General features: G+C 39.1%; 1 protein-coding gene across 4 annotated transcripts in view; it reads right to left on the bottom strand.

Annotated features, from left to right (window-relative positions):
- Positions 1-13,247, bottom strand: part of DENND1B (DENN domain containing 1B) — a 285,090-nt gene that overhangs the window by 97,379 nt on the left and 174,464 nt on the right. For all 4 annotated transcript variants that reach the window (XM_043484553.1, XM_043484555.1, XM_043484552.1 and 1 more), the window contains 2 exons: positions 9,427-9,527; positions 3,306-3,351 (listed from right to left, as the gene is read on the bottom strand). In XM_043484553.1, the coding sequence (XP_043340488.1) occupies positions 3,306-3,351; positions 9,427-9,527 (147 nt within the window). The remainder of the gene's footprint in view (positions 1-3,305; positions 3,352-9,426; positions 9,528-13,247) is intronic.

Here is a 13,247-nt window from a genome sequence, read left to right as displayed (position 1 = left end):
AAAATGTATTCATTTCAATAAATCAATACACTGAGCCTCCCTAAAGTAAGAACAATTCTACATAAGCCAGCAAAGGGGTGGAAATAGCATGTAATTTAAATCTGTTTTTTAAAAAATTCAGATTATTTTCTCTTTTATTTCCTTCCAAACCTAGCTTTAGCTATTTTTTTTCTAAAGAAGAATAAAAGGTCAGATGGCCTATGAAATGGCACCTCTTTCTCTGTCCCATATTTTTCTGTCTCACAAAATTCATGAACTTGTTTTGATGGGGAAAGAGTAAGAAAGTGTGGCGAGAGAATGTGCTTTTTATCCTTCAAAAATAAAAAGATACTATTAGGACATGGACCGGAAGCCTTCTTGAGGACCACACTAGACGCGGAGCCGCCCAGCGTGCGGGCGCCCCCACACGCCGCCCTCCTTCAGGTGAGGCCAGCACACCTGAGCACAGATGCCAGGAAGGGCCACGGCAGCGGCGGCCAAGCGATGCTGTGGAGCTGGTCAACGCTTGGTCCAGAACCAGCAGATGACGTAAGCCCTGTACTGGGGGCCTCTGCTGACTTACTCCCCGTCACTAACGGGTCTTAGTCTGCCTGGACTTTATCCGTAGAGTCTAGCTTGCAGGGGGAACAAAACGCCCTTACCCTTCATTTCAGAAGCAAACTTACATTTCAAAAAGAGATTCCTAGACAGCTTTTGCTTATGACCACATAAAAATAATTTTTAAAAGGTTTAGAAAAACATTAAGTTCATATCTTTGAACAATTAGGTTTATTAAAAGTCTTTATAAAACTGATAAAAAGTGTTGAAACCTTCTTGACTGAGAGGGAAGAGGACATTTCAATTCTTCCCCAACAAAAAAATCAGTCATATTTGCAGCCAAACAAAATGCGAAAAATTATCCAGTCCTATTTCATATGTAAAATGTGTAAATATATTTGTATTTTAATTATAATACCACTTCAGTAAAATTTAAAAAGCACTAAAGATTAGAATTTTAGCTAAAAATAAATCTGCCTAACAATGTCATAATAAGGATGGGATTCTGATAACAGGATGTGTATCTCCTGGTAAAAGACTAAGAAGAAAGTTACTAAATGGTACCCAACTGGTTTAGAGACAATCCTGAAGTTCCTGTTATAGTTTCTCATTCACTATTCAGCCAAATGAACCAAATAAAGCCAAATAAAGATAGCTTAATAAGTTCAGAGTATAAAAGGAGCAGAGATGCCAGATGATCTAATCGTGGCTTCATGAGAAGAGCCATTAGAAAGGTAGAAAGGACTGCTTCTCCAAGACAATACTCTAAGGAGTAAAAAATTCTTAAATTTGCTTCTGTAAAAAGGTAATGATTTTCTCTACAGGTGTCTGATAAACACGTGATAAATTTTATTGAATATTTAAGGCATGTACTACCTTCTGCAGTATTTTGGAAAAGCTTTTTGTTTAAAAAGTGGATATAGAATCATTATGAAAAATAATGAAACAGGTACAGTCAACCACTTCAAATATTTTTCATCTGCATAAATAAATGTATTATAAAAACTGTGTGTTCTGTTAGGTATGTTAAATAAAGAGATATGTGTACTAACATCAAAATCAAATTTGATGACTTTTTAAAAAAGAATCATACCAACCAACCATAGTTAGATTTTTCCAAGAAATCAAACTACCAATGAATAAAATGCTGGTCATATATTCTACACTCTACTAGCAGATTAAATACCTACTCATTTATATTTTATCTTATACAATTTGTTTTCACTGCAAAATACAGAGTTATCACGCTATGCAATCCAGGCTTCAAAATTCAAAAGAAACTAAACCCACTATAATTCATTGAGATGTAGTCTTTATTAATGGTTGAAGCATACTCTCTACACAAAAGATACTCAGGAGTTTTAAAAATAATCCCCAGGATCTTCCTTGAGCAGCAAAGTGAGGATTGATACAGTGATAATGACTAATCACTAAACCAAATCTAACTCACTAAGTTTGCTTATCAGAAACTGGGTTAAAGTACAATATGGACAACCAGCCAAAGAAGAAATTTATTTGAACAAAACAAATCAGCTGGCATAATGATGCCAGGCAACTAACCCAAGCCTCTTGTTTACTTTTTAGGAACTAATCTCATAAGCTGTCCTCTCTGGAAATCTCACTGATTTCAAGTCTGAGGTGTTTAAAGCTCAAGGTTTCTCATCACAGTGACAACAAATGACAAAACTCACTCTGAAATAGACAGTTAAAAAAAAAACCTACATTTTAAGTCCCAACAGGACTGAAAATTAAATTTTTTTGCAAAGCTATATTCTATTTTTTTGTATAGTATATATATTTTTTCCATTTATTTTTATTAGTTGGAGGCTAATTACAATATTGTAGTGGTTTTTGTCATACATTGACATGAATCAGCCATGGATTTACATGTGTTCCCCTTCCCGATCCCCCCTCCCACCTCCCTCTCCACCCGATCCCTCTGGGTCTTCCCAGTGCACCAGGCCCGAGCACTTGTCTCATGCATCCAACCTGGGCTGATGATCTGTTTCACCCTACGTAATATACATGTTTCGATGCTGTTCTCTCGAAACATCCCACCCTCGCCTTCTCCCACAGAGTCCAAAAGTCTGTTCTGTACACCTGTGTCTCTTTTTCTGTTTTGCATTTAGAAAAGCTATATTCTAAAAGTTCATGATTAGTGTATTAAAACATATTTTGGTTAAATTTTGATACAGTGGATTATAGCGAAGTTCACAAAATAAAAATTTGCCCTTTATGATTCATAATTACAAAAATTTTCGCTTTTAAAATATAGAAATATATCTTCTGAAAGAGAGACAGATATAAAAGATATCAAGCGTCATCAAGAAGATGGTTTGAAAAAAAAAAGATGGTTCAAAGACTAAGTTTTCAGTATTTAAAACTTAACACGTGGGAGCGGGGATCGGGATGGGGAACACATGTAAATCCATGGCTGATTCATGTCAATGTACGACAAAAACCACTACAATATTGTAAAGTAATTAGCCTCCAACTAATAAAAATAAATGAAAAAACAAAACTTAACACATGACTGCAACCAAACAGAACCTACTTTTGTGGGTCTGAGGCCACTGAAGGTGGCCACTGTGCATATTGATTAAATACAATTATTTCAGTATCACCTTTTGGAAAACAATCACATACGTATACTCTAAATATGCAGCTAGTTCCTTCCTTGTACTATTCAACTGATATTCTCTCAAAACACAACTGTTTTAACTATTACTTCTACGAATTAATTCATCTCATGTCTGAAAGATACTCACCTCTAGGAGGCTGGAGTGTATTCCAATCAGGTACGGCATGGGGGCACTAAATTAAAAATACACATGTTTATGTTCACAGAGTTCATTAAAACTGAAACAACGATACAGTAATTCAGAATGCTTTAAAAAATACATTTATAAATGGGTGGTTCTAACATAGCACATCATAGATAGTCAAAATTATTCCATACAGAAAACTCAAATTTAATCTGAGGCTACTAATATATTCAAATTAAGGTTGATGTATATAAAATCACAGAATTATAATTAAATCAAGAGTTAAAATGTTTAAAAAACCTTTTTTTATGTAAGGAGAATATCAGGGTCTCCCATCGTCTAAGATGAATCTTTTCCATATACTTCCTATCAAATATATCTTGAAGAATCATCAAATCTATTCACACTTATTTGTACAATTTTTTATTCAATTAGATTCTTACATGATTTCATTAATATATATTCATTGTTTCACACATGCTATGTCACCAAAATTTTTGAGTCAGTCAGTCACAGTGTGTTTACTGAGACCTACTTGTGTGCCAGGTACAGTCTGGGAACTGAAGGTGCAAAGAGAAGTAATTTCCTCCTCCACCATTCTTACCATCCTATTTCTCTGCTATCTTCCCACTCATGTACTGTGCCTTTTACTTAAACTCCATACGTTCTTAAGTATCCCACTTTCAACTGTCATATAAAATTATATTTAGTAATAATATTAAATGAATATAATTTATTTAACTTATAATGATATTAAAGTTATCATTTTAATAAATTTTAAATTGCTCTAGTAAGTTTAAGAGTGATGTTAATTAATTCCACACAGTATCGGGAGCAGACCCAGGTACCACCAGCTGGCACGGGGTGAGGGTACAGAGTACACTCCCTCGTGGGGCTTATGTTCTAGCAGAGAATACAGACATTAAATGATGTTCATGATACATAAAATCAAGGCTTACTAGTAATTTCAGAAATATTTCTCATGAAATACAGTGAGGAAACTATTCAACTCGACGTTTCAAAATGAAATTATTATTTAAAAAGGAAACATGAAAATGAACAAGTGTCTACAAATGTGATAGAAGATATGCTAGTTAGCAGCTATTTTAAAATAAAACATTTTGGCATTTCTTTTATATACATCTCTGTGTTATATTTAATGCAAACCTTTTCTGTTAATGAAAACAGATAATGTTCTTTTTCCAAGGATCTGCATAATTTTCCAAACATTCCTGTCATTATGAGAACTGAGCTGTCCAAAGTCTGGCATGTCCACTTTGCTACTGAGAACCAGACAAAACTGGCACCTTGGCAGATCCACAGTTTTCAAAGTAAACTCAAACAGTTCCTAATTTGTTCACGGATGGCTTGCCACTAACATCCACACATCCAGAATTCACATAAAGAAAGAATGGTTCTAATTCTCACTTAACTCTTCACTAGCCTGTTGGCGTTGTCCTAGATTTTAATTCCTAGTTGTCCTTGTCTTCTGTAGCTTTGTTCCTTCTCTCTCTTTTTTTTTAAATGTCTATGCAATGGGCCATCTGGAATTGATCTGATATTCTGGATATTTCATTTGACTGAAAGTCGAGAACTGTTTATAGGCCTTGATATCCTGAAGATCTAACAGATTTTCTGCCTTCAAAAGGAGAGAGAAGGAATACATGTGGATTACTGCACTTTTGTTTAAATAAAAGGCGGCTAGTCGGTTCCCCATTCAAGTTCTCACCCCTGGGATTCCTTCTGGGACTCCACAGAAGATAGAAAACGTGTGCCTCTAACTACTCTGGGCTCCCATGACTGGGTTCAGGCAACTTTCACAAAATTGTACAAATTTATTAAAGTTACTGCATAATTTTCCAATTTGGGTTAGGAAACCTGACCACAAAGTTCATAATACAGGAAGACCATGGAGTCTCAGATCTCAAAGCACATTTTAATATAATAAGTGTTCATCAGACTATTTAAGCCTTTTAAAAATAATAATTATTATATCTATTTTACTTATGTTGAGGGGCAGGATGCATCAAATTTTAAAATATCAGTGCCAAAAATAACAGCTAACCGACTGGAGTCCTATCAAATATACCTTAGATAACACTTTTAAAACTTCATGAAAGCTAGTAGTTACTTCTCGAAGCAAAAACAATAAATTTACAGAAAATGTTAAGTCAGAATAAAAATCCAATACAAAAATCTATCCATAAAATAACTGAAACTTTTTTCTGTGGGATCACTTGGTATCTCTACGTGGTTTTATCTCACTAACTTCTGAAAAATCCAAAATACACACATGTTGGACTGCAAACATTATTAATCTAGAAAACACTTTCCTAAAATAATTATGATGTTTTTCAGAATACAGATTAAACCGAATAGTTATGAAAACTGGATTGCCTACATCCTAATATTAAGTCAGCCAAATCTCATGAAAAGTAGTTTTGCTACCCTAGCTGAAATCTCCTAATTAGATTAGGGCGTTAATAAGTCAGGGAAAGATCCTTGGCAACACAGATGTTTTATCATCTATGCGCAAAACCATCCCAGATTTTTCTGTCAATGGAATTATTTTGCAAAGACAGGATACAGAAGGCTCTATTATGACTGCAGCCTCTTTCTGGTAGCAATTAATCTTTACTGAAAAATAAAAAATAATTACTTTGTAGTAGCTTTTTTCTTTTTAGGTTTTTCTTATGGAGGCCACCCATGGGGTAGACCGTAACAGCAGTAGTCTATTAACCTAGGGTAGTCTAAACAAAATAATTTTCCATTTGAAAAAAAAAACAAACAAACCTATTCTCTTAGAAGCTAAAACTCTTATTTTCAAAAAAAAAAAAAAAAGAAGAAGAAGAATCAGATAGATAGAGAACATAAAAACGGTGACTCAACCACTCTCACACAAATGAACATACTGGTAATGGCCTCACAGTGCCTCGGGGGTGTTTCAGGACTCAGAAGGTTAGGCCGTGTGGCAAAGTCACTCTAGGCCTCCTACATTAAAGTACTCCTTTCGTGTTCTGTCCTGTTCATCAGTACCTACCATGCAAAATTCTAGTTCCACAACAGTGTAATTGTTAAGTAAAGGCATGATGTTATACAAATCTCTAAAACTTACTCATGCTGGATAACTGAACTTTATACCCGTTACACAGAAACTCCCTATTTTCCCCTTATACCGGCAGAGGAAGGGAAAACACAGACGGTGTCATTTCCTACCCTAACAGACGGTGGGCACTTCTCCTGGGTGCTCCGATCGGGGTTCTTTTATGTGCCTTGGACATAAACCCTATGGCATCACGGTATTCCTCTGGGCTCCCCACATGCACCAGCTGGTGCACGAACATGGGAAGTTCTTCCTATCTGGGGACCCCAGGGGACGGAAACTAAGTCCTATTCATTATGTTACACGCTTACAGCTTGGCAAATACACATTTACTAAATGTCAGGTCCACAAATGGATGGATTAATGAAGGAATGAGCTGACCAATTAGCAAGCCTCTGTCAGCCGACCAAGATGCGCTATTCACCCACGGTCACAAGATGGCATCGCGGCCCTCCGAGTCTAGGCCATACCAGAGACACACTTCCAGGGGCCAGGACTGCCTCGGGACTGGGCAAGTCCAACTACCTTCAAGAGTTGGCAAATATACAGCCAGCCCATCACACCTTCCTGGTGCCATTTTTGGAGGGGGATATAAACATTTCTTTCCTCAGAAAATATGAGATTGAAGGGATGATCTCTAAAATTTTTCTCCCTTTAGCACACACATCAGTATGACGCTAAGATCATTGGCAAAGATGCAGAGAGAAGAAAATTCGTTTTCTTAGTTCAGTCTGTGGAGTTTTCTGACAAGGAAAGAGAGCTGGAGTCTTAGACAGCTATTTTGGAAAAAAAAAATGTAGATTACACTGCCCACTTCCTGTGTTAGAAGTGGAGCCCGTCACGGTGACCCTAAGGTTTAGGAACTCTCAGATAACTTCTTGCTTGATTACCATGGCTCTGCTCTCTGGACCAGGGAAGTGCCTAGCACACAGGCTGTTAGAACTTGTCCTAAAGGGGCTATCTCAGAGGTCAGAAATGACTAAGATACGAAACAAGCTTCCTTCATTTCAGGGAAAGCAGCCCAAAGAGAAGGACATGTGGGCAGAGTTAGAAAGCATCAGGAAGACATCTCTGGAGAGAGTTAGTGATCATTTCTAAACACAGCATTTCAGGAAGTCTTAAATGTGCCATCATTACAGCGAACGGAACCTAAAGGGATGTGACCTCCTAAGATTTCAGAACATTTTCTATTGAAAAATTAAAATGGCACTAATATTATGTATGACAAAATGTAATTTTAAGCCTCACAATTAGAAGTGTTAGTTCTTGAGCCATTACTTTGGCATAGATTTTTAAAAATCATATAGCAATGCATCTTCTAATACTTCTATCAAAATTATTGAAAGTAAGTAAGTTTTAATTGCTGAATACTATGTGCAAAGGTCTACTGCACATGTTGATGTGAAAGAATCGCGGATCCTGCCTTGGAGGATGCTGGTCTATTCCAAGTACGCTGGTGAGAGAAGACGACTCTAAAGTGAGTACCGAGACAGCTATTTCTAGAGCCAGCTGTACTCTCAGACGTGTGTGTGGTGCTTTGCAGTATAGTTAAACCACATACCTAGTCTCCTGCCAAGCTGTTTCTGCCTCCCAGCACCCAAAGGGCAGGATGGCAGCGGGAAGTCACTGGAAACTTACTTCATGGCATTATTAATACTAGTAACATTACCATGCTGGGGAAGCCCACAGTAGGTGGCTTTAATTGATATGTGGCCAAATATACGAACTGTCATTAAAATCATTTGTTCGGAAGAGGCCTGGTCATAAAAACTTGATAGAAAACTTCATTGTATGAACTTAGGTCATTTCAACCCTTAAACACGTTGAGTTGATGTGCTTTTCATGCAATCAGAAAGTAAAATAACGACTTCATTTCTAAGAGTTTTTTTTTAAAGTAACATTGATTGTGATAAAAACAAATATATTATGGTCACAATCATTTCCTTTCTGTGTGTGTGTGCGTGCACGTACATGGACTATTGTTGTTTTAGTTACTCAAGTTGTGTCTGACTCTTTCGCGACCCCATGGGCTATATAGCCCACCAGACTCCTCTGTCCATGGGATTTCCCAGGCAAGAATACTGGAGTGGGTTGCCACTTCCTTCTCTAGGGGATCGTCTCGACCCAGGGATCAAACCTGCGTCTCCTGCTTGGCAGGCAGATTCTTTACCATCTGAGCCACAGGGAAGCCATATGCACATGGATGGTTCAGAGTAAAAAACTTCATCTGACTGCTTAAGAACTTGAGCTCTGCCTGCAGAAGATGACTGCCCTAAGTCCCGAGGAAGACCACAAGGCTGCCGTTTGAGGGTCTAATTCCCCATCAGCCTCCAGGAAAGAGGACTGGGCCAGTTCTGGAGGCCCAGCAGAATTCAGACTGTGAGATCACCAGCAGGTGTTTCTGATGCCAAGAAGTGTTTCAGAATTACCCCCACACGTGTCAACACTGCTATTCATGGTGGCTCGAGGCTGAGGCTTTGACTTCACCACCAGGAACTCAGGGAAACCCCGCATTCGAGGCAAGCCCTCTGCGGGTATCTGGTACCAGGCATGCTACTGTAGGAAGCGTGTGTGGGAAAGCGTGCTCTGGGGTGGAGGGTGAACATGTGCTCTGACAGAGGCAGCCTGGATTCTCCAGGACTCTGCAGACAGATTCTGACCCCTGGGACATGGGCTCTCTGACTGATACTACAACTTCTGCAAAATGTATCTAACCACAGCTGTTAAGACTGGGTCAGCTTCTATCTGTGCATTTAATTATCTCAATGATGGTAGAACAAACTCAATGAAATCTAAAGAACTTCACGTTTGCCAAGAACAGATTTTTGCTACCTTTGGAAAGAACCACTCTGCCCTTCATAAAACCACCTTTTAATACTTGCTACTGATCTCCATGGCAGGTTTGAGAGGTCTCATTCACATACACACACGTAAGTAAGCACTCCAAGCTTGCTTAAACTGCAGAGGAAGCGCGTCTCCCAGTCCGAGCAGGGGCCCCCGGAGCCGGCACAGCCGACTTACCAGCAGTAGTCCAGCAGGTGCGGGGGGAGCACCGGGATGTATATGTGCTGCCAGTACATCGGGTACAGAAGGGCGACCGAGCCGTGCAGACAGGCGGTTAACTAGAAGGTGTGAAAGGAAAACAACAGTGAGTGGCCGCGGACCCGCCACACGGAGACACGCTCAAGTCATCAAAGACGGACGATGCTCGTAAAGCCATGTATGATCTTGAATCGTATTACCTTGATCAATTCTGCTTGTTAAAAAAAAAAAAAGTCTCATGTTTCAGGAGCCGTCCTGAAAAATGCGTAAGCAGCAAAGTAGCTTCCAGGGCATCTTACACGGACAGTTATAGCTCCGTAACATAGACTGTTTGGGGTCAAAACTAAGATCCTAAGTAAACCTGAAACACCAGGCCAGCGTCTTTGGAGGAACTGTGGGAAATTGCGGCGTGTGCTGCCCGTGCTGGGCTCGCTCGGATGGATGCACCGTGCTGCGGTGTGGGGGGGAGGCGAGGCGAGGCTGGGGGCTCCGCGGGGATATCATTAGGGCAAATTGCCAAAGAATGAAACGTGAGCCAGGCGGGGGAGCCTGGAAGCTTCGGCAGCGCCGGGGGACCCGGCGTTCGACAGTTGGAGCCGCCGAGACGTGTGAACCGCGGGTGATGGTATCAGGAGACGCTGCTCGCTGACACGGAGAATGTCACCATTGACCAGCGCGCTGCCCGAGCTTGACAGCTGTACCGCAGGCAGCCAAGGACATCATAATTTCATATTTAAACTGCTCCTTTCAGATTAACATCGTGCTTCCTAGCTCTATACCACAACAGCTGCAGACACACTGATGCTATTTTAAAGGTAACTGCCATTTTAATTGTTTTGTTTTGGCAAGCAGTTAATTAAATATTTTTTTAATGCTTAACAAAGGGATATTGCTTTATTTTCTCCCCCATCCCTCCTACTGACCCTCATCAGAATTATTTCCCTGTGACTTCGTTTACATTTTAAATTATATTTCTCTAAGTCTTGAGACCTTTTTTTTTAAGCATTTAAAGCAATATTTAAATCAGCATTCTTCCTCATTTTAAAGTTCTGCTATAGTCTGCATTTTCAAGACGATGAATAAAAGTTTCCATTCAACTTGAAAAATGGAATTAAAAAATAAAACCATCTGAAAATGCACCACAAAATTTCTATACGCCATTATTTCTATTTTATCATACAAAGAAATTAAAGTTCATACAGTAATCAAATTGAAGGGATAAATGTAAACAAAGCAATTCAATCTTAGTAGCAACATTTGTCTATATTTAAGTGCAAAATAGTTCCACTAAATTTTTTAAAAGTCAGTTACAATAATCTAATCTGAACCAAAAAATGAAAATCTTGATTAAACATATAGTCATCTTCATCATATGTATTGTATTTTTTCTGGTTAAGATTTTGAATTAATTTTTATATAGCACAAAATGTATTTGTTCCATTTGGAATGTTATCATCACAGGATTTAAGTACTTTGCATTTATAAGTTTTAATATTTTAAAATATTCCTTCTGTAAGTATTATTTTTAAAATTTTTTAATTAGCCCACACAGTATACCACTAGGAGGCATTCAGATGCTTCTCTTTAACAGTTTCAGACCACACTGACTTCTCTTATATAGCCGAACCAGAGGGAAATGGAAATGGGGCTGATCTCAGTGGTGTCAATTCTTAGCTTGCCTGTGCTCCCCGGCTGTGATGAGGCAACTTTAAAGGCTTCAGTGTCACCTGATGGGCTAAAAGCACTCACGGAGCTGTGAAAGGCACTTAATTTACTCGATTTCTCCATCTGCAGAGAGATGGCTTTTTAAAACAGCTCATTGAAAACTGTTTTTAAAAGGAAACTATTCTTTTTCATTGTTGAGAAAATAATTAACTGTGTAAAAGGAGGGAAAATGCATTCTCAAAAAGAGGAATTATAACAACATTAAGCTATTTTACTGGGTACACCAGAGTCCAAAGCACCATATTAAATACTACAGACTTTCCCCCTACGCCCTTGATGGTCATCCCTAGGGGAAGTCATGAATTGCTCGCTAATAAGACACAGTTTCACCTGATGAATCTGACTGGTTTCTTAGAGGACGATTTCTGCAACAAGAAGCAAAGTCACAAACTTTCTGCAAAGGCCAGCATTTGGTAGAGGGTCACATCAGCTAATTGAGACCCTCCAGGAAAGAAGGAAGCTCTGCAGGATTCAGCAACCTCCCAGATGCAAGGGATCGGCCACAGGGAGAGGTGAAAATACTTCCCACCACCAACCCACAGGTTCTGGCCTAAGCAACCAGGATGAATTATTTAAAGAAATGCAAACATGTCAGGTTTAGGTGGAACTTTAAGGAATTCGCTCTTGCAAATACTGATTCTGTTAACTCACAGACATCGAAGGGGAGATTTCCAAAGACGGCAGAAATATATCAGATCGTCCATGCCCACCCAGCACTGCGTAACAACTATGTGACTTAAGAACACAGAGAATATACAATCATAGCATATGCTTGTGGATGAGACAGTAAGTTGGAAGTAAAAAAAAAAAAAAGCCAAGAAATAAATTTACTAGGAAATTAAGAAGTTATATTGCACAAGATAATAACAATGTTGTACAAGGTAATAACAATGAAGTACGTCACAGAGTCAGGGCACTGCCACTGAGAGTCTGTGTAACTGGCACACCCACAGCACAGAAACAGATACACACACACACACCCCTGCAAATAGACCCAGACACACCCACACACACCCGCAAATAGACCCAGACACACACACACACACCCACACACCCACAAATAGACCCAGACCCCGGTACACCCACAGCACAGATACACACACACACACCCCCGCAAATAGACCCAGACCCCGGTTTCCTCATCTTTAAGAAACACATGCTATATGATCTGAAAACATGGTCTCAGAGAGATCTAACTTCTTTATTCTTAGATCAGATCAATTCTAACACTTTACATTTTTAGTAATGGTTAAGAATTGTTTTTTCCATACAGATGGTTAACAGAACACTTTACCTAGACAATAATTCAGACCCACCTTCAAAATCTATCTAAAGATAATCTCTGAAAAATTTAATGCACAGTAGGTAACTGTGAAATTGGAAACATTATAATAACTTAGTCACTTAATTCAACAAAGTTTTTGAGTACCTGCCATGTGCCATCATAAATTTCTACTAAGTAATAGAAACAGACTTTATTTTCTTGGGCTCCAAAATCAGTGCGGACAGTGACTGCAACCATGAAATTAAAAGATTCTTGCTCCTTGGAAGAAAAGCTGTGACAAACCTAGACAGCATATTAAAAAGTAGAGACATCACTCTGCCAACAAAGGTACATCTAGTCAAAGCTATGGTTTTTCCAGTAGTCATATATGGATGTAAGAGTTGGGCCATAAAGAAGGCTGAGCACTGAAGAATTGATGTCTTCAAACTGTGATGCTGGAGAAGACTCTTTGAGAGTCCCTTGGACTGCAAAAACAAACCAGTCAATCCTAAAGGAAATCAACCCTGAAAATTCACTGGAAGGATTAATGCTGAAGCTGAAGCTCCAATACTCTGGCCACCTGATACCAAGAGCTGACTCACTGGAAAAGACCCTGATGCTGGGAAAGATTGAAGATGGGAGGAGAAGGGGACGACAGAGGATGAGATGGTTGGATGGCATCACCGACTCAGTGGACATGAGTTTGAGCAAGCTCTGGGAGTTGGTGAAGGACAGGGAAGCCTGGCGTGCTGCAGTCCATGGAGTCGCAAAGAGTCTGACACGACCTAATGACTCAACGACAACAACAAAG

This window comes from Cervus canadensis, chromosome 13, assembly GCF_019320065.1.
Source record: "Cervus canadensis isolate Bull #8, Minnesota chromosome 13, ASM1932006v1, whole genome shotgun sequence".
Taxonomy (NCBI): Eukaryota; Metazoa; Chordata; class Mammalia; order Artiodactyla; family Cervidae; genus Cervus; species Cervus canadensis.
The sequence above is the reverse complement of the archived record's forward strand: the minus strand, read 5'-3'. Positions and strand labels throughout refer to the sequence as shown.